Consider the following 27,936-nt stretch of genomic DNA (forward strand, 5'->3'; position numbering starts at 1 on the left):
GGCACACCAAAACCGCACAAGTAGAAGAGTTGGTTTTTTTCTGGTTCTTTAATTAATCTGAGAGCGCTAAGTAACTCTTGTTTTCTTTTGAGTTTTTTGATAATGTCAAACACAATCGGAAGCCCTCAATTCCCTGGAATAAAGGAGAAGCCAGGAGAGTCTCATGCAGGAGTTCCACTCGTATCCACTTCCACCCCTCATCCTGCAATTCCACTGCTCCCAGCCAATTGTGCTCCTCCAATAATGCCGCTGAACCCATTCAATGTGCCTAATGATGATTTCATCTCTTGCAACATCAGCCCCTTCCACGACGTTCAAGCAATCAGACATGATGTCGATTCTCTTTTCAATGTTCTGTCTGACATTGTTATTAGCACCTCAACCGACTCTCTTGACTTCCAGGTCCTCATAACTAACTAACTAACTAACTATTATAACATTGTAATGCATTTTAATGTGACTATATTTATATTATTGTTTATTTCTGAATATTATTATTATTTCAGCAAGTGACCATCGATCTTGGGCAACACAAGGTTCCTCAAGTTGCTCTCCAGCCAGCTTACAGCCTTCTCAACGAGATTGCTTGTCAGGTCAACTCATTAATTACCTACTTTTACAATAACTTAGCTCATTTTATGGTGCCAATAAAAATTATTACATATTTAAGGGGATCTCTGGTGGCATGAACTGTGGTGGTTAAAAAGGTTTTTATTAACCTACAAATATTTTGTGACACCTGACACTTTGATCATTGTAAGGAGAAGCATAAAGTATAAAGTATTTGTTCAAAAGCAGTTTTTTGTTCATGTGGGTCATTAATTCATTATTAAATCATGGTCCTGTTTCAATAAATTTTGTTTATTTTTTTAAATTGTATAATTAATTTTTTATTTTATTACTTTATTATTAACTTTTTTTTAGAAGATATTGATAAATAAGAAAAAAAATCCTCTTATCATTTGTTTCCATCGTACTTTACAAACAATAAGTCTTAAGTTAATTTATAAAGATAGATGTAAAAATCAAACCATTTTAGTAGCATTTTTTATAATTAAAATGTAACAATAATGTTAAAAATTTATTTTGTAATTCACTTTTTTTTTTAATTTTAAAAAGTGCAAATTCTGCAACAATTTATGGTTAAATTAAAATTGTAAAATTGATACAGTATTTAAAAGTGCCACGTGTTCCTTTCAGATTGGACATTTATTCTTGACCACCTCAGTCATTGTTTTGTTCTAGCCACTACAGAAGTCATCTATAAAAATGATTGATGATTAAATTTAAGTATCTTTATGTTTATAGTGATCACAGAAGTTATAAAATATTATTAAAATTAAAATTATATTTTTTTTAATTTGGTGATTTTTTTAGTAATATTTTTAAAAAATATTGTTAAATAATAAAAAACGTTATTTTTATTTTAATAATAATTTTTAGAGTAAAGTATCGTTTTTGTCCCAAACGTTTGGGGTAAATCCTATTTATGTTCCTAACGTTTAAATCGTCCTATTTGTATCCATAACGTTTGTAAAAGTGATTCAATATTATCATGCCGTCAATTACTCATCATGAACGCTTTAGTTTGAGTTTTAAAAATCTCTTCTTGAAGTTAGAATACAAATGTCTGTGATAGAATTGATGATCCACTCCGAAAAATAGCTCATCAAAAGTTGAAATTAATTCCTACAACATTTACATAATTTATTTTTTTAGGGACATAATTGAATCTAAATACAAATAGTGGGTATAATATTAAAATCGAACACATTCAAGTGAGATCTAATTGAGAATGAATACATCCAAGTGAGAATAATTGAAAAATATAATCTGATTTGTTAGTATAATTGATAGTAGAATAACATTGAATCACTTTTATAAACGTTAAAAATACAAATAGAACAATTTAAACGTTAGAAACACAAATAGGACTTACCCCAAACGTTCGGACAAAAACAATACTTTACTCTAATTTTTTAAAACATCATAACTATTATAACAATGATGTTATTTGTCCTTTAAAAATTATTCTTTAATCAGCTTTTAAATTTAATTATTTTATTATATTATTTTTTTTAATTTTTATTTAATCATATTTCCTAAATTTTAAGAACCAGTAACACTTTTATTTAATTTAAATTTTGAAAATACAAATACTTAGTACTGATAAATAACTACTTTTCTATATACGTTTTTTAATAAATTAGTCATTCAAGTTACTCCATTCATATTATTTTACTTTTATGTGTGACTTCTAGTGTTTGTCACTGTGTTTTAATTTTTTTTTTATTATTATGTGGTTTATGATTACGATTCTTTATTCTTTTGACAAGATAAATAATAATTCATTTACAACTTTAGTTTTTTTCATTTACTATTTTAATTTTTTTATTTTTTTTCTTCATTTACTATTTTAATTTTTTTACTTTTTATTATTCACAAAAGTTTATTGTCATTTTTAATTCACAAATTCTGCAACTTCAATTTTTTTATTCCATAGTTTCATGAAGAATATGTATCATCATAGGCATTAGTAGAAGTTGATATTCAACGTTATATTAACATTTCAAAACGTTAATGATATGTCTCGTGTGATTTTTTGTTTATGTTTTTTTATTATTTTATATATATTCATAACACATTTAAAGTAATAAAGCAACACATAAAATATATATTTTTTGTCACATCTAAAATTCATTTAAATCTGTGTTTATATTTTTTTTTTACATAAATAATTTTTAACACATCCTAAATAATAAAATAACATATAAAATACTTTTAGTATACATCTGAAATTCATCAAATTTGTGCTTATATTTTCTTAATATAAATATTTTTTTGAACACAAATAATAACAAAAAATTGATTATCTTTTGCTACTTTGGTTTTGAGAACAACTCAATATATATAGCACTTCTTCTACAATAAAATCCAAGAACGAAGTTGTTAAACAAGTTTTTTGAGCCACACATACAAAATTAATAAAATAGAAATCTCCATATACTCAAAAGAAAAGAAAACGGTATTTGTCATAAAGCAAATGTGGTCATCACTATTGTTATGTGGTACTAATATTTAACCATGTTGTTGTACACATTAATGAACACATTTAAAATTACAAAATTGTTGTATACTAAATAATTTTTTAACATATTCAAAACTCATCCAAAAATAATTGTATTTATTATTTTTGTTAATTAAAATAAAAAAATCATATATACCGGTCTTAAAACCAAAAAAAAATGATTTTGATAGAATTATTTTAATTTTAGTTTGGTTAGAGTTTAATTTTGATTTCTTATTTTTATTTTGTTTTGTTTAAATTTAAATTTAAATATTTTAACTTTAAGAAAGTATAATTTTAAATTTTAAATATATAAAAAAAATTAAGACATAACATCTAAAAATAATTATTACAATAAATAATGACTAATTAAAAAATAAATTATAATAAATACTTAGTTGCACCTTCTATAATCATCTTAATATATGTATATAATATTTTTTAAAATATGGTAGCCATCCTGGTTACATTTGGATACGATACTAGAATGACATTCGATAATTATTACAGATGACATGCCACTCGTTCAACACATCAAATGTGCACGAGTCGGTGGTGGGAATTCTTCAGAAACTGAGGAGTTACGCATGGGATGCTAAAACAGTGATAGCACTCTCTGCTTTTGCTTTGAACTATGGAAAGCCATTGCGACTGACAGTGGCAGAGGAAGCGAGCCAGAAGGAGAACGCGCTTGAGCTGCATGTGCTCACGCTTGCAAAAGAGGAGAACAAGCCCGCTCAATCGGGTTCAAATCTTACAAGTAATTTGGTTAAAATTACACTGGAACTCATAAAGAAGATCATCACATTGGAGAAGCTCTTTGCAAACAAATCATACACTATAAAGCATTTTCCAACTCTCTGCAAAGATCATCGTGCTGTTTATGCTTATTGGGCAATTTTCTCCCTTTTTGCTTGTGCTAATCAAACGTATGTCCGAATTTTAACATCGAAGATGCTCTCTCATTATATTTTTTATATTGGTTAAAATCAAATCTATATTACCACAATTGTTGGATTGACTCATCAGGAAAAGGGAGGAGATCCAGTACTTGGTTCTTCTTGAGAAACTCAACGTTATTCTGGAGGAAATCAGAATCCAACAAGGTTACGTTATCTTCACACATACTATATAAATAAATAAAGAGGATTGCTAGAGTCTAGCAAAATTTGTGATGTGTAGTCATCAATTAGTCATTATTAATATTTTAATGGTGTGAGATAACATCTAATGATATAAGATTATTCATTTTTCTTTTAATAGTTAAATATTAACTAGATTTTAATAAAAATATTGACCTTCTAGACTTTCTCATAAATAAATGCCACTAGCACAACTTTTACACTTTACTACTTTATTAGTTAACTCGGGAAAAATTAATTAAGAAATTTAACATTTATTTTTTAAATTATAAAAATAAAAAAATTAAATCATTTCTCGTTATTTAAATCTATACTTACTAACTCTAAGGTTTATCTTCTATTCTATTGCAGGGGCATTGGAAGATCTAATTTGGCGTTTAGAGGCCTTCCAAAATCCTTCACCAGGAATTTGGCAACTTCTCAAAGCTCTAATCTATCCCAACAACGTTGACAAACCTGATAATATAATTGCCAACAATGCTACCAAAGAACTGGTAATTAGTGCGACAGTAATAATAAAATTTCAACACCATGACATGCCGTGTGTTTATATATAGATTTGCAAATTTATGTTTTTCTCGTTTCTAATTGTAATTTGGTTCGCCAATGGACAGCTTAACCTGGATGAACTAATAACAACAGAGAAGTTGTTTTTGTTCATTTCTGGTCTTGACATTGACCTTGAGATAATAACGTCTCTAACATGGATTCACGATTATAAGATAGGTAAGATTGTGTGGGTGCCTGTTGTGGAAGATTGGACCCTTGAAATCAATAAGGAAAGGTTTCAGTATTTGAAGTCTAGGATGCCATCATGGTATGTGGTGGAATATTTATCACTCATAGAAGGTTACGAACCATTGCAACAAGTGTGGAATTACCGAGGTAAACCTATTGTGGTGGTGGCTGATGCTTATGGAAATGTTTTGAACCAAAATGCACTGCGCCCGATCATTCTGTGGGGCATAGAAGTCTTCCCATTCGATTATGCTACCATCTCATATTTTGTTTCTCAACAATGGAAATGGTTTTGGCCCGCAGCATTTAAAATTCATCCTCCTATTCAAACATGGGTCACGGTAAGAACTACTACTTTTCAATCCTTGCTACTTTTATTTGCGTAGAGTATGTACAGATCATTGATACATGAGAACACTACAAATATGCTCAAGTAAAATGACCACGACGACGACAACAATAATAATAATACTACTACTACGATGAAGAATACTAGAGAATTAGCAATATAGTATTAGCTAACACTATAGTAAGTTATCAAACGAGTTTAGCATAAAGTCCACTAAAAATAAATTTTTGTTAGTTTTTAATTTAAGATGTTTTGAATTGAGTTTCCAACATTTTTATATTTAAGGGTTTTAGATATCTTTTTTTATGTTAAATGTTGGCTGTATTGTTATTTGTGCAATATTAGTTTCCTAGATTTTTTTCTGATATTCTTTATATTCACACGAGTAGGGATGTTAAAAATCGAACCAGACCAAATAAAACTGACGGACCAAACTAAAAAAACTGAAAATTGAATAAATTGAAAATCGAAAAAACCGAAAAATTAAATTTTTGCTATTTTTACTTTGGTTCGGTTTGATTTTCAGTTCTAGTGTAGAAAACCTGAACCAAACCGCAACTATAAGTTAAAGATCCAAAATATCCATAAATTAAACCTAACCCTAATAACCCAATACACTAACACCCTCACTCACACTTTCCTTCCCATCTCCTATGCTGCACAATCTTCTCCAATCCTCAACCATCACTCAGACTCAATCCCTCTCTATTCCCCTCCTCATAGAGTCGGTTAGCTTCTCTACCGTTGCCGTCACAGCCTTTCCCTTTCCCTCGTCGCAGTCGTAGCCTCTCCATTTCTCTCCCTTGCTCCCTCGCCATCGTTCACTCAGAGCGCTGCATACGCACAACGTCGTTGCCGTCGCACACAGTGCTGCTGCTACTGCCATCGCGCACAGAGAGCAACTAAGCGAGCCCCTCTTCCTACGCCTTCCATCTCTAACAATCGTAGCACCGTCGTGCTCTAGCCATCTGGGCATTCTTCTCTGGCTTTTTGTTGTTCGTCATTGAAGCCGTGTTGTTTGTCCTCCACTTTGCCTCCGACGTTGAATCCGTAATGTCCCTCTAGCGTAGCCACTCCCTTGTGGCCACTGACGCACCGTCATCTCACCATCATCTCACCATCTTCGATTCTTTTTCCGATATTTGGTTCTTTTTATTTTTTTTTTGATGTTTGCTTATGATTATTCCATTTATTGTTGGTTCTACTTTTTATTTCAGGATTTTGATTTTAATTTTTTTTAAATTTGTTGTTATGATTATTAGTTTTGGGTTGTGATTATTTCTTTCTAATAATTTGATTTTTTACCTTTCATTATCTAGGCTCTGATAAAACTGTACATAAATTATTTAGTCATTTGGTTTTTTTGTTATGATTGTTAGTTTTGGGTTACAATTATTTAGTCATCTGGGTTACAATTATGCACATAATTTCTTTATTGGTGTGGAATTTTGTTTTTATGACTCTGACTAAATTGGACATGTTTTTTCTTTGAATTAATCCAAAAACCAAAAAAACCGAATCAAACCAAACCGATTTTAATTGGTTTGGTTTGATTTGGATGATCTTGACAAAATAACCGAACCAAACTGAACTGCAATTTTAATAAACGAACGAATCGGATGATTTTTTTTAAATAACCAAACCAAACTGCACCGCAAACACTCCTGCACACGAGTCCGAGCTAAGAGAAATACGTCTTAGCTCTTTAAATACAAACACTGAAATATTAAAGGAAATCAATAAATTTGTAGAAAATGGAAAAGTTACAGAAAGCTTAAAAAGAAAATTAAAGACATGGAAAGAATTCTAAATAAAAAAAAACTCTTTGCAGACTCAGAAATTCGCTGAGGATATGAGTGTGCAAGGGTGTTTTCTAAAACTGAATTTCAACCTCTTTTCCTTCTTTTCTTTAACTATTTATAAGACTCTTCAACCAATCTAGATCCAACATATTTCCTATGTGTGTGAATTCTTGAGTAACTGTTTCCGCGCCTTGAATGATGTTATACCTGCCATCGTTTGTCTTTATTTGTCAACTTCCTCACCATTTCAATTATCTCACTTTTCTTTGATGAGCCCTGTCGATCGATCTCGTCTCTCTTGTCGATATGTTCTTTCTAATAAGCTTCATTGTCTTCAAAGATACCAAATGAGTTCCTACCTCGATATTCTAAACTTGTTTTATTTTGACTAACAAATTACCCTCTTAGAATTGACACGTCTATCGAGATTAAACTGGAGCTAAAACGTTCAATCCTATCTTGCAAATTTAAAATCCGTAAACAATTAATTAATTCAAACAAGGCCCACTATAGCACGTTTTCTCATTAATTATCGTTTTCTCTCTCCTTAACATTTACCTTCTCAAGGAAGTCTTCAAATTTTGAAAAAGTTCGAAACCTTCATCTTCAAAAAATCTCATTTCACTTTGCCGTTCTTCTCTAGTAATATTCTTGCATTAACGCCATAGTGATTTCATCTAATCTTCTATGCTCCAACTCCAAAGTTCATCCATTTTCCTTTCTGTAAGTAATTGCTTTCATCTAAAACTCTAGAAACTACATCACCCAAAGACAAAGGGAAACAAATTGCAACTAAAACCTTCGAACAATCCGATTTGTGCATCCTATCTCGAGCTGCATACATTGTTATTGAGGACCCAATCAATACTACAAATGACAAGAAAATCCTCTTCCCCTTCTCTGTTGAGGATGACATGCATTGTTTTGTCAGTACTTTGAAATCCCCTGACCAAGCCAAGAAAGTCTTCCACCATTTTCCTACTGCTAAAGGGGAAGACTTACTTATTAAACAAGATCTTCTTGTATCACCCTTCATCGATAGTAAACAACCTTTCCGGAAGAACGCCAAAATTTCTTTTAAAAATGCCAATTTCCTTATTTGGTACCAAAGGGTTGAATTTGTGAAAGGTGAAGCTTGAAAATTACATGGGATTCATGATCTCCTTTGACTCTCCCATTTTCCACCGATCACGCATCATTAGATGATTGGTGCTGCGCTATATTTTTGGAACAAAACTATAAACAACTTTTATCTTCCATGCGGGATGGTTGGCCCTGCACTCTTCGATGTGGTAGCTATTATTGGGCTTCTGATGGGCAATCCTATAGCTATGTTCGATATGAAGCCCAATCGAACATACAATATCATTAAGAAAAACTCTTATGGGGAGTTTATTAAGCACAATATGGGAAAGGCAGGCACTCTTGTTACTGAAGACGAATGTGTGGCCTTTTTTATTATTGGCTAAATGCTGTTGTTTTCTGTTCGAGGAGTATCTCAATGCAAAAATTGTTCATTCATTAGTTACTTTGCTTCATGAAGGGCACAAATTCAATTTATTCAAATTGCTTTTGGAAAATATTTATGACGAGTTAGTGCAAATGCTCGATAGTCTTCGGAAGAAGACTTCAATCAGCACAGAGGGCCCCTTTTGGTTATTACAACTTTGGCTCAATGCCATCTTAAAAAAATACATGAAACAAGGGTGAATCACAACTTTTGATAAACAAAACATTGAAAGCCTTTGATTGATCACTTTACAACCAGATTTCAAAAATGCACATTCGATCGATGAACTTTTTTGGAAAGAATTTTTGAAATTCCACTCATGCAAAAGTTTTTGAAATGAAGACCTAGTGCTTGCCCCTTTTGCGGATTGAAGATGTGGACCATCATGGTTTCAACGCCATATCCTTTCAGACGATGATAGTCATGGTTCGAACAACAATAACCTGGTCCAACTTTCTTGCCATTGAAATATTCCCAACGGGAATTCCTCAATACTAAAAAGGAACAATTCAATGTAAACCTTCATGCCCTACATTATGTTTCCAGACAAATGAGTTTTTCACAAGCAATTCCAGCTCCCTTTCCAAGGAAATCCGCAGCTCTCTGTCATGTTACCTTCAAATCGAAAGAAGATATTAAGAAATATCTTGATGTCAGCGAGAAAAATCGAAGCCACTATTCTCCTCTATCTTTTGTTTATAGCGACTTTGTTACCAAGTCTTTCATCGAATGGTGGGATAATTATTACTCTCAATATGATTGTTCATTTGACGATATTATGAAGAGGTCGATAAAAACATATCCTGGTACCTCTAAAGAACCCCCACAAAAAGCTCTAAAGAGAAAAGTAGAGATATCGAGATAACAAAAACAAAAGGTACAAAAAACTTCAACTAAGACTATGACAGAAAAAAGGTAAAATTTGGTTAAGTCTTCTGCCTTCCTCTTTTTTATATTTAACAGTCTTCTATTTTAAAGTTCTTGTCTTGAACCTTTTTCTTCTTTATCACAGAAGCAATCTTCCAGTGAAGACTCTTCCGATAAAAGTGCTAAACCCTCACCAAAACAAGATTACTCTCATTCGAGTGATTCCTCTTCTGCTTCAAGTAGTTCTGAATCGAGTAGCACCTAAACAAATACTCGTTCACACCATTCTGAGCCAAGAATAACCACGAAGGTAGATTCCATAATTATTATAGCAATAAAGTTATCGATTAGCTCTTTAATAACTTTCTTCCTTTCTTTGATATGAAAAAGTTTGATATACTTCTTTAACAACCTCCTTCCACTTCACCAGCAAAGGTTATTCTTGATCAAGGGAGGGATCACCTTTCGAGATCATCATCTAGTGGTAATGTAATCTCTCAATATCTATCGACTAATAGGAACACACAATAATCTGACAAACGAGTAACCAAAGAAGTTGTTTCCCCTATTATAGATGTCGATCGTCCAACCATCGAAGACCACACCTCAAAGAAATCGAGCCAAGAAAAATTCCCACAAGTTCAATTTATTAATGATATATCCTCTTCTCCAAAGATCAATGTCGATCTCACTTTTAACTGATCTCCTTCAAAAGAAAATATCCCTTTTGCAAAAAATATTGAAAAAGGGGCACATCTCTTTCATGCTAATCCAGAAAGTCAAAATTTTTTCTTATTCGATCAATCAACTTGGGCAGCCTTTGAAACAAACCCCTGAAACTCAATAAATTCCTCCAACCACTATTTCTAGTCCACCAGAGACTGACTTAGCTGAGCTCCTTGCTGCCATGTCCCATATTTCTCATAACTCCGATTCCGACCATGGAAGGAATATTAGAACACGAGCTTCCAAAAGAACTTACTCCTTATGCTATCAAAAGGTTTTCTACTCTTCTTACCTTCCTGACACATACCATCGATGTGTGGATAAATTGGGATGACTTGAATGCAACTTTTTCGGATATTCTGAGTTCTACTCTCGAGTAACAAGTTCCAATCAACTTTTCAAAAGTGGTGAAGAAATTCGAAAAAATTGCCGATAACCTTTCTATCTCTCATAACAAATTGGTTGAAGTAAAGAAAGCAATGACAGACATTGAAAAAAAATCAACAAAGGTTGACACTTTTCATAAATCAGCATAAAAGACTTATAAAGAATATGAAATCAATGTTGCTCATGCTGCCAGCACTCGAGCTCGATTTGCTCAGCGCATAGAAGAACTCGAAAAAAACTTGCCCAAATATGTGAAGAAGAGGCTTTACTAGAGGGGCCTTACTTGAAAGCTCAAAAAAGGAAGACAGATCTTTTTTGAGATATTTGTGAGATGAAAAATGATTTGGCTGACCTCAGGAGAAAATATGAGAGACTGTGGCTTGAAGAACACGATGAGATCACTGTCTATAGTTCTTATGACGAAGAAAGAGTACGCCTTTGATTTGAATTGGAAGATCTATTAGAGCCTTATCTTTGAAGACTTGGGATGCCAAGTTTTTATTTTGTTGTTTTTCTTTTTGAATACTTCCGAAACTCTTCACTTGTTATTCATTGCTTTCTTATATATATTAAACATTATTCTCCCAACAACATTGATACCGCTTTAAATACTTTCCATTAACTGATTTGACCTCGATGCCGGAATCGATATTTTTAACGTGATATGTATTTCCAAAATATAAGTCAATAACCTGAAAAGGGCCTTCCTAATTTTGGGACCATTTACCATAAAATTTTGATTTTTTCTTTATTAGTAAAATAACCTTAAGGACCAATTCACCAACTTGAAAACACTTTTCTTTTACTTGTCGATTATAATTGTGGGCAACATTCTCCTTTTGATGGATAAGATTTTTGAGTGCTAAAATACGTTCACTATCCAAATCATTTAATTCATCAAACATCGCATTCCAATAATCCTCAATCGGCAACTCATTTTGTCTCATCATCCTTATAGTATTCAAATTAAAATCCAAGGGTAACATCGCATCATGGCCATACACTAATTAATAAAGCGACATGCTCGTCGAGCCTCTTGGTGAGTTTCGATAAGCCCATAGAACTTGACTCAGAGTTTCATGCCAAGAACGAGGTCTCTGACTAATTTGTTTTTTAATCAAATTTATTATAATTTTATTTGCAGCTTCAACCTGGCCATTTGCTTGCGCATAATATGGGGTTGAAGTTTACCATAGTTATACCCCCTTGATGCTACAAAATTCATAATACATTGACTAGTAAACATGGTACCTTTATCAGTACATAAAGTTTGAAAAATTCCAAATCGATGAATTATATACTCTTCCACGGCTTCAACCTACTTTGTGAAATAATCGATAGCCACCATAATTAACTTATGATTTTTGATTATGGAAGATGAATCATTCCAATTAAATCTAAAGCCTAACCTCTAAATGGCCAAGGTTTTATAATCGAATGCAATTCAGAAGCATGAATTTGTTGTATTACACCATGTTTTTGACATTCCTGACATGCTTTAGCATACTCGATGCAATCTTTGATTATTGATGGCCAATACACTTGATCACGTCGAAGCATCCATTTTATTTTTTCACCAGGCTAATGACACCACATATACCTTCATGAACCTCTCCAAAGGCAATCATTCTCTCAGATTGGCTTAAACATCTCATTAGACTCCCTTTGACACATTTTTTATATAATTTGTCCCCTAATACCATAAAATTCATCAACTTTATTTTATCCTTCCTATCAATTCTTATATTAGGATTTTTCAAGTATTTAGCTATTGGTTTTCTCCAATCATCATCATCCCAATCATCAATAGCCAACACTTCCCTCTTTCCAACGGGTACGAAGACTTGTTGGATTTCTATCAACCTTTCTAAAGTCTCAGGAAGTACTTTGTATCGCGATGCAATTTGAGCTAGTTCATTAGCCACTTCATTTTAAATTCTTGGAATATGAACCAAAGACAGCTTTCGTAAGGATGCTAATAATTCCCATGCTGTCGACAAGTATTTATGTAATTTTTCATTATGGCACTTAAATTATTTTGATGGCTGTTGTAAAACTAACTAAGAATCTCCTAGAATTAAGACTTCTAATGCCCCTTTGTTAATTAAAATCTCTAGTCCCAATATCAAAGCTTCATATTCAGCTACGTTATTAGAGCATGGATATTTTAATTCAAACAAAAATTTTGATGGTATCCCCTTTGAGGATATAATCAGAATGCCAACACCAGCAGCATTTTTATGTTTTGATCCATCAAAATACAATCTCCAAGGTTCAATTTCAATGTCGATGATGTTTACCACCTGGTCATTGAGATTATTCGGCTGCTCGACTAGAAAATCTGCTATGACATGATCTTTAGTAGCCTTAGTTGGGACATCTTGTAAATCGAATTCTGTCAATCCAAGCATCCATTTCACCAATCGTCCTCTCAACATTGGATAAGACAACATGTATTTTACCAAATCGGTATGTGCAATCACTCTTACAGTTTTTACAACCATGTAACATTTTAACTTCATACAAGCATGGTAAAGAGAGAGACATAACTTTTTAATTGGAGAATATCTTGTTTCGATATCGGACAAGACTTGACTCAAATAATAAATTACCCTTTCGCATCCTTCTTCATCAGCTTGCACTAACATCTATCCAATGGTGTTTGTCAAAGCTACAACATAGAATTTTAATCGTTCAAAAGGACGAACAGTTGCCATTACTGGGGCTTTTGAAGAAGTCCTTTATTGATTCAAATGCCCTTTGATGTTTATCTATCCACACATATTGGGACTCATCTTTGAGTTTGACTTAGGGTGAAAAAACACAAGTTCAACTAGACAAATTGAAAATAAAATGTCGTAGAAAACTTATCTTCTCGAAGAAAGACTGCACTTCTTTTTTCGACGTTGGTGGAGGCAACTCTAAAATTACTTTAGTTTTATTTTGATCGATAGCAATCCCCTTCTTTTGTACCACAAATCCTAAAAATTTTCTGCAGAAGCTCTAAATGCATACTTTAAAGAATTCATTTTTAAACATTTCTGTCTCATTGTTTTGAATGCTTGACAAAAATAATTGAGATGTTGATCCATCGAATTTGACTTTACTATTACGTCATTAATATACACCTCCATAAATTTTCCTATAAATTTATGGCTCGTTGATATGTTGCCCAGCATTTTTTAAACCAAAAGGCATCACTATCCACTCATAAGTTCTTAAAGCTCCATGGCACCAAAAAGCAGTTTTCGATACATCATGCTTGGATAAGAAGATTTGATTATAACCAGAATAACCACCCATGAAACTTAAATTTTCATTACGTGCTGCTGAATCGATTAACATGTGTACTACAAGCATAAAATATTCATCTTTGGGAGTGGCATTCTTCAAATTTCAAAAATCAATACAAACACGTAATTTCCATTCTTTTTCATTATTGGGACAATATTCGATACCTAATCAACATAACGAGTTGTTCGAATAAATTTTGCCTTAATCAATCTTTCAATCTCTTCTTTAATCTTAAGATTGATCTCAGGAGCAAATCGCCAAGGTGCCTGTTTTACTGATCAAGAGAATGGCTTTAAAGCCAATCGATGTTCTACCAAGGACCGGTCAAGCCCAGGCATCTCATCATAATCCCAAACAAAACTATCTTTATATTCGATCAAGACATTAATCAAATTTCCTCAAAATTCCTCATCAATATTTTTGCAAATATAAGTGGGTTTGACATCACCATTAAACCCCAAATTGATCTCCTCAAAAGGATTTTGAGACTCAAAGCCTCTTTCAACATGATCATCATTAATTGAGATTTTTCCAAAATTCAAAGGTTCCAAATCATAAATCCATTCGAAAGAAAGATCTATTGAATCATGTGAATAAAAATAAGTTTTATTATCAACTGAATCAGCAATCAAGTTATTTACCACACAGAGATCTTGAGATACATCGACATGAGATTGGTCAATAATATTAGACCTAGGAATGGAAATATATGTAGCATCTAAAGTAGAACTATATTCGGTTGTAGGAATCGAATCTGCACTAGGAATTGAAGATGTTGAATTGAAATCCCTATTCAATTCAACTTTATCAGAAAAATCATATCTAGAAAAAGAAATATTTCGTGCAGAATTAAAACTACTTAGATAATTCTCTAAAGAAACTAAATAGTTTGAAACATCTTGTTCTTTGGCCATGACGAGATGGTTTTGAGCTATTATACTTCAAGATCAACTACTCCCACCCTGTAGGAGTATAATTGAGCTTTGGCTGAGGAAGCTTAAAGTTCATCTATTGATAAGAAACAACCTTTGCAGTTGTAGTAGTTGAGCACCCTGTCGACATTGAGGGGTACTAGTTTGTAATTAAATACCTTAAAATCGACATGCATTTGCTTCATATAAAGACTCGAATATGCTTTTATCACTTCAGAATTTCCTTCATCAGTCCAAAGAAGAATACTCTAGTGCACGGTCGAAGGTACAATCCCAACACCATGAATCCAATCTCGACCAAGCAAGAGATTATAACTAGCCTTAGAGGATACCACCACAAAAATAGTGTTACGAGATGATGACCCTACTTGCACTTGAAGAGTTACTAAACCCTTTGCAGGGGTTGACACTCCGCTGTAATCAGTTACTAAAATATTGGTAGGAATCAAATCATCGAAATATTTTTCCACCTTGATCAACATCCGTTCTGACAAAAAACTAATTGCTGCTCCACCATCGACCAAAACCTTGTTAATACAAATACCACTTATGTGGGCAGTAATGTGCAAAGGTCGAAGGTGCGACTTTTTCTTTTCAGTTGGTTTTTTGAAACAACCCAACTCTTCATTTTCACAGATGAAAGTAAAAGCTTCCTTACTTTCCACATCATAATCTTCATCCAGGTTCCCTTCATATTCTCCCAGATATTTTGTAGGGATAATGGAGATGGTACACACCATTCCTCATCTCCCTCATTGAAATACTCCTCGTCAAGATCAGCATCCTTGTCATTAGTTTTAATCGGGGTAACTTCGATAGACTTCCCTTTCTCGTTTTTAGATAAAGTAATCCCTTTAGGATTAGTTTCTCCATCAACAGGAAAAATTATTCATGAATGAACGGAAGGAGTTGCCCCCTTGTCTGTCAAGGTCGATGGCCTTTCTGGCACAATTGGACATGCAATTCGATGGCCTCTCTGGCGCAATTGGACGTGAAATTCTTTCACCTTGATTACCTCTCGCCCTTCCTCGGGAGTATGGATACCAACCTTGATTAGAACCCATATAACCCCTTTGGAATTGGCGTTGTCGATATTGGAACGTCTCACGATCTCAAAACTCTTAAAAATTCTTAATCCATTGGACTCCCAAAGCTTGTGAATGATTAAGTGGAGGAACTAAATTTTCTCGAGAACTTTGAGAACTCTGACCAACTTGTCATCGAGGGGGATGACTCTGAGGAATCTGTTCTTCATTATGAGCTAGCTTCTTTTTCATTCTTTCTTTTTCAAATATTGCTGCAGCCTTAGCATCAAATACAACATTACACTAAGGGCATCGGGACACATCCTGATCCTTTAATTTCGGCTACATTAGAAACTCTAACAGTCCCTCACTAACACCAGGATACACTAATCAAACATTAGCTTCAAAATCTACTAAAGCAGTGTCAAATTCATAAGTGAAGCCAGCCATGTTGATCCCTAAGAAAATAGGCTCAACAAAATTTGCTCCAGCATCGAAAGGATCAGTATCAAGTTTCATATTTTTTTTGCCATCATCGAACTTCAATATTCTCTCCATAATTGCTTCTTAGATCAAGTCCCTGAAACTGATACAATTATTAGTCAAATGGCTAGTTGATTGATGAAACTTATAATAAGGTTTCCCTTTTAAATCTTTTATCGAAAGCAACATCTTGCCTTTTGGCAAAACCAATATCGAAACACATCAAATAATTGCCTTCTAAATCCTCTGGATTTACTTCAACATTTTGTCAATCACCCTCGTCATAATCAACAATTCGAGCAATCCGCTCGACTTGTCTAGCGAGATGTTCAAACTTTGTCTCATGATCAGCCATCATAGGGTGCAAAATAGTAGTCATTTGCTGAGTCAATAAATTAACTAAATCGTAATGACTTTCATTGACATGTTATTGAAACACTACCATCGAACCAGGGCCATTTGATGTTGAACCCGTTTGATAATCACGGGTAAACTCAGGATGCTATAAAGGCAGTTGATTGTTAACCGCTCCTGATGCATTTTCAAATCGAATTGGAGGCCCATAACCACTCATAGGTGGAGTGTAACCTAGAGGAAGGCCAAAAGGAGGCCAACCTGCAGTTACTGGCAGTTGTGTTTGTGTTGGAGCAATTCGTGGGCATAGGTTACGCCCATAATTCCCAACAGGGGGTTGTTAACTATCGCATTTTCTCCCAATGTACTACCTTCCATGTGCGACATTAACTCTGCAGAAGTTTGTGCAACTATAGAAGCATTATCATTATTCACTGATCCACCATTGGTATTAGAAATTTCGTCCGCCATGTGTATAATTCTTCCACTTCTAAGCTGCATAAACTAAACCATTACAAAGAACTTTTGACACACTTTTTTTTCAAAACAGTCCCACTGAACGTGCCAATTTATTTTGCAAATTTTTAATAAATCTGGATTGGTTCGATATCTAATAATCTGGGAGTAAAACCTACTTCTCTCATCAGTACTAATTTTCGAAAGTGTACCAAAGATTCTATTACATGATCAAAATGACGAAGGGAAAATTTGAAATATTAAAGAAAATTACTTGAAAAAGAACAAAACGAAATTGCTAAAATGAAGGAAATAACTTCGAATTTAAAAGAAAGCAATAAAATGCCTTCGATAAAGTCAAAGGGCTTTGAATTCAAATACAAACACTAAAATCTTAAAGAAAAGCAACAAATTTGCAAAAAAATGGAAAAGTTACAGAAAGCTTAAAAAAAATTTAAAGACATGAAAGGAATCCAACAGAAAAGAAAGCTCTTTGAAGACTCAGAAATTCGCCGGAGACATGAGTGTGTGAAAATATTTTTTGAAACTGAATTCCAACCTCTTTTCCTTCCATTCTTCAACTATTTATAAGACTCTTCAACCAATCAAGATCCAACATATTTTTCATGTGCGTGAATTCTTGAGTAACTGTTCTAGCGCCTTGAATGATGTTATAACTGCCATTGTTTGTCTTTTTTTGTCAATTTCTTCATCATTTCGATTATCTCACTTTTCTTTGATGAGCCCTGTCGATCGAACTTGTCTTTCTTGTCGATATGTCCTTTCCGATAAGTTTCATTGCCTTTAAAAATACCAAACGAGTTCCTCCTTTAGATATTCTAAATTTGTTTTATTTTGACTAACACCAATATATTGGGTTTAGGCCTTAACACCACTTACAATTACTATTCCCAACTCCACAAGCCAAAAGATCCGCCTTGCATGAAGTTCTGATTGCATAACATTCCTTCTAGTGGGCTGATCATCTATAGGTGCCCCGATCCGACATGCCTCGGAAGATGGATATCAAATCTGTGACCTTCAAGTGCTGCCAATGGAAATATACATTTTGATGATGATGATAATGATTTTTCATTTGAAAATGGTAAAGGACCAATAATACCCCATCCGCCTTCAAGCCGTATGGTCCTCTGATCGAGTTTACTCGTTGATCGCGTCTTCAACCATAACTTCATTAAGTTTAAAATTCAGCTGGCTTTGCTTTCATTTAGCATTGAATAAAATATATTATATATCTATCATCATCAATTATGCATGCTTTTGAGATTTATAGTTTATGTAAGTCTGTGTTAGCTAGTGACACGCTATGCCTTGTGCCTTGTTGCGTACCACACTATTTGTATTCTCTTGTCTCTGTAATTTGGATTCATTCAAATAAAATAAAGCCATTGGGCTTGTGCACAGTTAGGATTTTTTTCATATATAAAATAAAATAATTAATTATTTTTCCAGAAAATATTTTCCAGTTTTATTTTCAAGGATACGATTTTTTTTTTTGGAATAAGAGAAAGTTTGCCGCACCCCCCGGCAAACTCTATAATTTATATAGAGTTTTCCGTACCTCCCGACGAACTCTATAATTTATATAGAGTTCGCCGCACCCCTCGGCGAACTCTATGATGAGTTCGGAAATAAAAGCAGGCCTATTGGAGAGAAAGATCAAGTAGCCACAATTTCTTTGTTTACCTTCTTTCTCACTATTAACATTGTCGCTACGATGTCAGAAAATATATTGTTATCCATTCATTACGATGGTGAAATAGTGTATGATGAAGAAGGTTCAATTGTCTTTAGATCGGGTCAACCGATAATTACCTATATGACACTGGAAGTCAACAGTTTAACAGGTTTGAAGGATGTGATATTGCATTTCATCGGACAACAAGAATCTAAAAGGGTGAAAAAAATTTACTACAGATATCCGACCGAGTTAGATGGCAATTTGTTTTATAAAAGGTATATATTACTGTTGTGTTGTCTTTGTCTCTGTTACTAGTATATTTATCAGACCATCATTGTGAGCGATGTTTCTATTGTTTTCAATTAGGTACCAGTTGTGCAACGACGAGGACGTATGGCTTATAAGGTCGTGGCACAATCGATGGACCAATTTTTATCTGTTGGAATTATACGTGTTTCTTGTTAACTTTGGTGGCCGAGGATCATCTGCAGATACTGTTGATGATAGTCCGACGAGTGGAGTTGTTAGACGAACTATCAGAAGGAAGATGGTAGATCTAAATATGCCACCTGAGGATAGTCAGGAGGGGTCTAATGTTGAAGTTCGTAACGTTGACTTAATGGATGACGGTCATGAAAGTCATGACGGTTCTCTTATCAGAGATCTGATGATGGAGGTGTATGAAGTCAACCTCGATGATGGAGATGATGCTGACGAAGAACCACCCGAAATCCCTGATGATGGTGACGAGGAAGAGGAGATGAACTACTACGGTGACACACAGATTGCTCTGACACAGCCTGCTATTTCTCGATCATATGACCGGCTGGATCATTTCACGAGGTTGAATCTCGATGCAATGACTTCGGATTGGTCATTTACCCAAGGAGGTTCTGAAGAAGATCCAAGCAACGAGTTTGAGGTTGGACAATAATTTGGGAACAAGGAAGAAGTCATGTTGGCAGTTAAGCAGTACAGCATCAGGAGGGCTGCGGAGTACAAAATAGTAGAGAGTGACCATTAGAGGTACAATGCACGATGTATCCAGTTCGGACCTGGTTGTAATTGGAGCATACTCATATCATATCACCGAAAGCAAGAAAGGTGGGAGGTTAGGAGATACATTGGTCATCATACTTGCATGCAAACTTCGATGGGGAAAGATCATCATAGGTTGGATTCGAAAGTGACTATACAACACATTTTCACGATGGTCAAGGCCGATTCAACAATCAGCATCAGGGTTCTACAAGGAGGTGTGGAGAATTACTTTGGTACTGAACCCACCTATAAAGTTCGCCGGGGGTGCGGTGAACTTCCTCTAATTCCAAAAAAAAAAAAAAGAAATCGTATCATTGAAAATAAAGCTGGAAATTCTTTTCTAGAGAAATAATTAATTATTTTATTTTATATACAAAAAAAATCCTGCACAGTTAAAGTCTTTACTAGCTAGGTCATTCTTTTCTTTTTACAGAAAAAACATTTTCATTTATAAAAATAGACAAACATACTTATAGATAGTATAGAAAAGTAGCAATCCCATATCCACGCACCCACGAACCTAAACGGTGTCACTTCCTCCCTCATACACCCACTAAAATGCGGAACTAACAATGTTCCTCCCTTCCTAGTTATGTCCTTTCTTTAGCTTGGAGTTTACTTGAATTTCTTTTTTAGTTTAATTTTAAAGTTTGAACAACGTAAAGAATTTTGTACGATCATCTAACCATGCACACCAAAAATCAGTACTATATATTTTTATATAAGTATATATATTTTTTAATATGTATTTTTTATTTTAATATATATTTATATGAATGACTGATTACTCATTTAAATGATCTTATAAATAATGTATGAAACTCTTTAACACGTATAAAAGTTAAATTGTCAACTGAAATTTAAAATTCTCTTTTTAGAATTGCAACCCTCGTATTTGGTGCAATATTTTAACTAGAATTCTTGTTGATTTTATAATTTTTCACATTTTTGTGTAGTTACAAACTTGTAATTTTAGAGTTATATTTTGAAAAAGTAGTTCTCTTATGTGGCAATGTTTGGTTTTTTTCCTTGCAGAGATTGAAGCAATTGTTTAGGTATTATTATTTTCATTTCTCCATCGGATTATTTCTCATCACGCTCTTTTACAAAGGTATACCCTTTTTTACTCTTACATACAATTCTCTCTTATTTTTAAAATAATATTTAAAAAAATTAATTAAAATAATTTAAAATTATTTTATTTAATATTTATTAATTATTATTAAATTAATTATATAATTTTAAATATAACAAATATATAATTTTAAATATTCTATATATTATAAATATCATATTAATGATTTTAGTTATCATCAACCTAGCATTATCGTAGTTTTATTTATTCTGTTAAGAGAATAATTAGAATCAAATTAGATCCATTAGTATTATTTGTATTTATATAGCGTATTTGTATATTAATTGTAGAATTCTATGTTTTTATTACTTTAATTCTTCTAGCAGCTATATATACCCCTTGTACATTGTACTTTTCCTCAGACTGAATAATACACAAAACACTTTTTTTTAGATTGTTCTCTTATTTCTAACATGGTATCAAGAGCTTAGCTTATTTTTTTCCAGTAACAATTGGTTTCTAGCTCTTTTATTTTGTCACCTCTGGCAGTATTTTGTCCTCACTTTTCGACTCCTTTCCGATGCATTGGTTCCTCACCGCTGCCACCATCACCTTCTTCTCGTCATAACGTTTCCAACGCCTCCAGAATCACCGCTAGACGCGCTACTTGAAGTTTCCTGTCCGCTTGAAGAAGTTCTCCGATCCTTCCAGACGCCTCCGATCGGCGTCCCAGATCAACGGCTCCGTGTCACGCCACGTGTCAGCAGAGCTCCACGGACCCGTGCTCGACCCACGCGCCTGACCGATCTGCTTCGTAACCCGCGTGCCACCCCACGCCCCATCAGCGCTGACGTGTTCTCCGCCTCTAATCACGCTGCACCACGTGTCCTTTCCTGCTGACGTGTCATCCAACGTGGCAGACAGTGGGACCCTCCTTAAGATTTTTTGGTGAGCTCTTTTCGATTTTGCCATTCGTTTTCTCATTTTCTCCCCTAAATTTGCAATTTCTTCTCTTTTTTGCCTTTGTTTCTGTTATTATGGAGAAACCAGATGTTTTTCAACCTATTCCTGTTGTCCTTAATGGCTCCAACTATGCTCATTGGGTTGAAGCTATGCGAGGATTTCATAAAGGGCGAAAATTATGATGATATGTAACTAGTGATATTGTTTATCCTGCTAAGCCAACTGTGATTGACAAATCCAAAGATGGGACTTCCAAATCCAAGGAGGTTGCTGAGGAGGACTTTGCAGAGAAATTGGAATATTGGAATTGTAAAAATTACTAGATTATCACTTAGTTCTGCAACACTTCTACTCCTGGCATTCATTTACAGTTTGGGCGTTTTGAAACTGCTAAAGAGGTATGGGATCATTTGGCAAAGCTTTACACTATTTCTGATCTCTCTCATCAGTACCAACTACTAAAGGAGCTTCATAGCCTTAAGAAAGAACGTGACCAAACAGTTTTTGATTTTCTTGCTCAAATAAAAATTATTTGGGATCAATTGACCTCTTGTGAGCCTGTTCTTAAAGATCCGACCGATGCTAAGGCATATGAGGATTATTAGAACCAAACACGTCTCATCCAATTTCTTATGTCACTTACTGATGACTATGAGTTGGTCAGGGCTTCTCTTCTTCATCATAATTCCTTGCCTAGTCTTGAAGATGCTCTTTCTCGTCTTAAGTCTAAAGAAAAGTGCTTGAGATTGACTCGTTCTAAGAGTGAAACTGTCTTTGCTGCCACCGACAAAAAGGGCAAAATCTGTCGAAACTGTAACCGTCATGGGCATTCCTTCTTCGACTGTTCCTCTATTGAATGTCATAAGTGCAAACAAAATGGTCACATTGGCCCCAACTGTCCGAAACTATTCTGCCATTATTGTAAGCTCTCGGATCACTTGATTACTGCCTATCCTACTAGACCACCACGTTCAGATCAGAACAAGTATCAAACTCGTCCCAACAACTCTCCACATGTGCCTGCTTCTACTGCTGCTGGTGCTACTGAGTCCACCCCTTTTACCTCTCTGAACACACCTTCTGTCTCTCCATCAGACATTAAATCTCTTCTTAAGCAACTTCTCTCTTTTTCTGGTAAATACCCCTGGTACTCTTTCCACCCTTCTAGGTAATAAATGATATTTTGATTCTGGTTATTTTAATCATATGTCTCCTTTATGTCATCTTTTCTCGCCATTGTCTACCACTACAAATGCACCATCTATCGACACTGCTAATGGTTCCCTCCTGCATGCAACATATCAAGGATTTATTTCACAGTCCAATATTCATCTTCCTGATAAGTATTTTATTCCAAAATTGAATTTTAATTTTATCTCTGTCGGTCAACTTGTTAAACTCGATTTTGATGTCACTTTCTCTATTTCTGGTTGTCGTGTGCAGGATCGTCGGAAGAGAAAGATCATCAGGACTGGTTGTAAGGTCAGACATTTGTTTGAGCTCGAAAATCTTCATGTTCCCTTTACATAAAATCTCTGTGCTATTTCCTCTCCACCTACTCTTCACATGTGGCACCGTCGTCTTGCCCACGGCTTCTTAGGAATATTGCGTCCTCTTATGTCTACGGGTGTTTTAGGTCAAGTTTAAAATGAGTCGTTTGATTGCATTTCTTGTCAAATTGTAAAACAACCTACCTTATCCTTTTATAATAATTTCTCTATTGCTTGCTCTCCTTTTGATCTTATTCATTCTGATGTTTGGGGTCCCGCTCCCACCGTTTCTATGGGAGGGGCTCGATACTTTATAGTCATTATTGATGATTATTCACGGTTTACTTGGATTTATTTGATGACTGATCATCATGAGCTGTCTCAGATTTATATTAACTTTGCCACTATGATTCAGACTCAGTTTTCAAAGGTCATTAAAATCTTCAGACGGAATAATGCTATGGAGTATCGTGACTCCAAACATTTAAATTTTCTCGCTGAACAGGGTCCTTTGTCTGAGTTTTCTTGTCCTGAAACTTCTCAACAAAATGGCAGAGTTGAGCGTAAACAACGTCATATTCTTGACTCTGTTCGTGCGATACTTATTTCCTCTTCCTGTCCTGAGCGTGCTTGGGGTGAATTTGTTCTCACTGATGTTCATGTTATCAATAGACTCCCTTCTTCTATTCTTGGTAACAATACTCACTTTGAGCGTCTTTATCAAACTTCTCCTGATTACACTTCTCTCCGTATTTTTTGTTATGTCTGTTTTGTCCTTCTTCAGCCTCATGAACACAATAAGCTGGAACCTCGGGCTCGCATATGTTGTTTTCTTGGTTATGGTTCTAAACATAAGGGTTATTGTTTTTGGGATCCTATCTCTCGACGCATTCGTATATCTCGTCATGTTGTCTTTTGGGAGCATTACATGTTCTCTAGTTTTTCCTCTTTTGAGTCCATTCCTTCTACTCTGTCACCGTTTTTTACTAAACCCCAATGTTGATCTCTTTTCTAGTGATGATACTACAGGGTCTACCTCCAGTGCAACCCTCGAGGCCCCTTCTCTTCCATCTTCTCCATCTCTCGATGATTCCAGACTGGACGATGCTTCTGTTCCTGCTGTCATGCCTCCTTCCTTCACTTGTTCTTCTAGGGTAAGAAATCCACCTCCTCATCTTTTTTATTATCACTGTTTTTCTACTATTCTTCATCATCATGAACCTCGGTCATTCCAAGAAGCCTCTACCAATCCAAATTGGCAGCAAGCATTGTAGGAAGAAATTAAAGCACTTGAAAAAGCACACATTTCGGATTTGGTTGATCCTCCTTCTGATCAAGAAGTTGTGGGTAGTAGATGGGTATACAAGATCAAGACTCGCTCTGATGGTTCTATTGATTGTTATAAGGCATGATTGGTTACTCAAAGTTGTACACAAGAGTATGGTATTGATTATGAAGAGACTTTTGCTCTTGTTGCTCATCTCACGTCTGTTCGAGCTCTCCTTGCCATTGCTACGATTAAAAAATGGTCTCTGAGTTAGATAGATGTGAAGAATGCATTTCTTAACGGGAATTTGAAAAAGAAAGTCTATATGAAACCACCTCCGGGATATCCTTGTCCTTCTAGTAAGGTCTGTTTCCTTCGCAAGGAACTTTATGGATCGAAGCAAGCTCCTCGTGAATGGTTTGATAAGTTCAGTACTACCATACGTAATCTTGGTTTCACTTGCAACCCTCATGAGAATACTCTCTTCATTTGTAAAAGCGAACATGGAGTTGTTCTTCTACTTTTGTATGTTGATGATATGATCATTACTGGAGATGATGTTGATGGTATCTCTGATCTCAAGGCGTCCCTTTACTTTACTTTTGAGATGAAAGATCTTGGTTCTCTCAGCTATTTTCTTGGTCTAGAAGTCATATCCATCGATGATCTATCTCTCTCAAGCTAAATATGCTTCAGATCTTCTTGCTCAAGCCAGACTTACAGATAGTGGCACTGAGTCTACTCCTCTTGAGCCTAATGTTCGATTTACTCCTATGGATGGCACTGTTTTGGATAATCCTACTCTTTATCAACAATTAGTTGGAGGACTCGTCTACTTAACTATCACCCGACCAGACATCGCTTATCCGATTCATGTTCTTATCTAGTTATTGTCAGCTCCTCGTACTACTCACTATGCGGCAGTTCTTTGAATTTGCTATATCAAAGGCACCCTATTCCATGGCCTTTATTTTTCTCCCTATTCATCTTTATCCCTTCAGGCGTACTCAGATGTTGATTGGGCTGGTGATCCCACTAATCGTCATTTCACTACTGGTTATTATTTGTTTCTTGGAGACTCTCTCATTTTCTGGCGAGCTAAGAAGCAAACATTCACTACTCGATCAAGCACAGAAGCTGAATACTGTGCTCCCGTTGACACCACTACTGAAATTATCTCAATTTGTTGGCTTCTTGAAGACTTGGGTGCTCCTCAGTCATCCCCAACTAATATTTTTTGTGACAACCGCAATGCTATTCAGATTGCCCATAATGATGTGTTTCATGAACACACTAAACACATTGAGATCGATTGTCACTTTGTTCGGCAACATATTCTTATTGATGCTGTTTGTCTCATCGTTGTTGGAATACTGGATCATACTACTGATATCTTCATGAAGGCTCATCATTCGACTCATTTTTGGACTCTGTTATCCAAACTTAAAATAGTATCCTTAACTCCCACTTGAGTTTGAGGGGGGATGTTAAGAGAATAATTAGAATCAAATTGGATCAATTAGTATCATTTGTATTTATATAATGTATCTGTACATTAATTATAGGATTTTATGCTTTTATTATTTTGATTCTTCTAGCAGTTATATATACCTAAAATCGAATAATACACAAAATACTTTCTTTAGATTACTCTCTTATTTCTAACATATTCGAAATTCCGCACGGGACGACGGACCAATTAGTTATCTTAGCTTCTGTTGCCTAAGTGCATTGGTAACATTAGAAGAACTCAACGAGTTAGTGATAATAATTTTGGCTAAAAATTGAATGTAAGATATTAGAGTTTTGTACCTACTATGGTGAGTAGATAATCACTTCATTCAAATGATTCAAGGCCTGATGCATATATGTAATGCTCAATAATGTAAATACTTTTTCAAAAAAAAAATATCATATGTATCTTAAAAGGTTAAATACGATTTTGGTTCTTAAGGTATAGGCCTAAATTTTTTTTTAAATTTTTTTTATACAAAATCATTTCTAAGATTTAAAACCAAGTTTTAAAATTGTCATTTTTACATAAATCTTAAAATTTTGGACCGAATTATCCATAACAAAAAAATTATAAAATAAAATAAAATAAAAGAGAGTGTTTCTACTCCTGCAAAAGAGGAATGGAAGAAGAAGAAGGAGAAGAAGAAAAGAAGAAGAAACCGTACACGATCCACCTTTGCTTCCGCTTCCGCTTCCGCCGCCAAAAATTTAGAACCAAGTTAAACTTTAGGGACGATTTTAAAACAAAGTTAAATCTTAAGAAAAATTTTGTATGCAAAAAAAGGTTAAGGATGAAAAAATTTTCGCCCTATACAAAAACTGAAATCATACTTAACCCATCTTAAAATCAATTACTAAAATTAATTATTAAGTATTTATTTATAAATTTATATATTATTATTTAATTTATTTTAATATAATTTTTTAATATATATTTTATATTAATGATTAATTTTACTAATTAATTTTTAGTGTATATTTCATATATAATTGTATTTTATATATATTCGTATACTTATGTTATCGGTCTTTTTTAACCTTTTTAGACAGAATCCCTACACCTTTCTTCCATTGCCCTGCGGTCCTCTACATTGCTGCAGCATCGTCACTCATTCTGCTTTGTGTTATCACTCATCACTCACTTCCCTGGTCTTCTGTTTTGCTGGTTGCAGTCGCCATCGCCATATCTGTCGCCTTCACAGGAACAGGTGGCTTCACTATCCCTGGTGTATATTCACGATGAGGATTAGGAGATCAGTAAATTTTGTGATTTGTAACTATCAATTAGTTATTATTAGTGTTTTTAATGGTGTGAGATTTTATCCAATAGTGTGAGATTACTTACTTTTCTTTTGCTGGTTAAGTGATGGTTAAATTTTAATAAAAGTGCCGATCCCCTAAATTTTCTCGTATATTCACTTCTACCGATTCTTTTATTTTACTAATGTGATATTTTTTCCAAAACTTATTATAAATGTTTTTATTTTGAAACTATTATCTAAATACTATTTTTTAGTTAGGATGACATTTAATATGCTATTTTATATTATAATTAATTATAATAATGTAAAAGAAACATTTAAATAATTAATTTTAAAAGAGTGATATTTTGATAGTAAATTTTAAAAAGGCGATACATTAATAGAAAAAGTTTACTTCTCCTCTTTTTAAAAGGCTTTTAATTAGTTTTTTTGTTATTAATTTTTTAATAACAATATTATATTTAATTTATGAGATAAATGATTGTGATG

At 34.1% G+C, this 27,936-nt stretch overlaps 1 protein-coding gene across 6 annotated transcripts; it reads left to right on the forward strand.

The window, feature by feature from the left end:
• On the forward strand, positions 1-27,560 carry LOC112780104 (protein SIEVE ELEMENT OCCLUSION B). 6 transcript variants are annotated; one of them, XR_011877750.1, is made up of 9 exons: positions 1-402; positions 507-593; positions 3,578-3,996; positions 4,097-4,173; positions 4,561-4,703; positions 4,824-5,288; positions 9,621-9,785; positions 20,911-20,986; positions 27,232-27,283. XR_011877750.1 is itself a non-coding variant. In XM_072227904.1 (8 exons), the coding sequence occupies exons 1-8, from the start codon at positions 103-105 to the stop codon at positions 27,426-27,428; spliced, it is 1,764 nt and encodes a 587-aa protein (XP_072084005.1). In that variant the 5' UTR covers positions 1-102; the 3' UTR covers positions 27,429-27,560. The 6 variants fall into 6 exon arrangements, 4 of the variants coding, with proteins under 4 accessions (XP_072084005.1, XP_072084004.1, XP_072084006.1 ...); XR_011877749.1 differs by lacking the exons at positions 20,911-20,986; positions 27,232-27,283 and adding exons at positions 9,906-9,959; positions 10,050-11,148; XM_072227904.1 differs by lacking the exon at positions 9,621-9,785 and having other exon boundaries at positions 27,232-27,560.
• Positions 27,561-27,936: the final 376 nt, after the last annotated feature.

Source organism: Arachis hypogaea, chromosome 19, assembly GCF_003086295.3.
Source record: "Arachis hypogaea cultivar Tifrunner chromosome 19, arahy.Tifrunner.gnm2.J5K5, whole genome shotgun sequence".
In the NCBI taxonomy this organism is placed as follows: Eukaryota; Viridiplantae; Streptophyta; class Magnoliopsida; order Fabales; family Fabaceae; genus Arachis; species Arachis hypogaea.

Excerpts from the sequence above, each read along its gene's own strand:
- LOC112780104 (XM_072227903.1), top strand. The coding sequence starts at position 103 with ATGTCAAACACAATCGGAAGCCCTCAATTCCCTGGAATAAAGGAGAAG. Across the intron at positions 3,997-4,096 it reads TTTGCTTGTGCTAATCAAAC|GAAAAGGGAGGAGATCCAGT; the intron begins GTATGTCCGAAT and ends TTGACTCATCAG. Across the intron at positions 20,987-21,596 it reads CATCACGCTCTTTTACAAAG|AATCACCGCTAGACGCGCTA; the intron begins GTATACCCTTTT and ends CAACGCCTCCAG.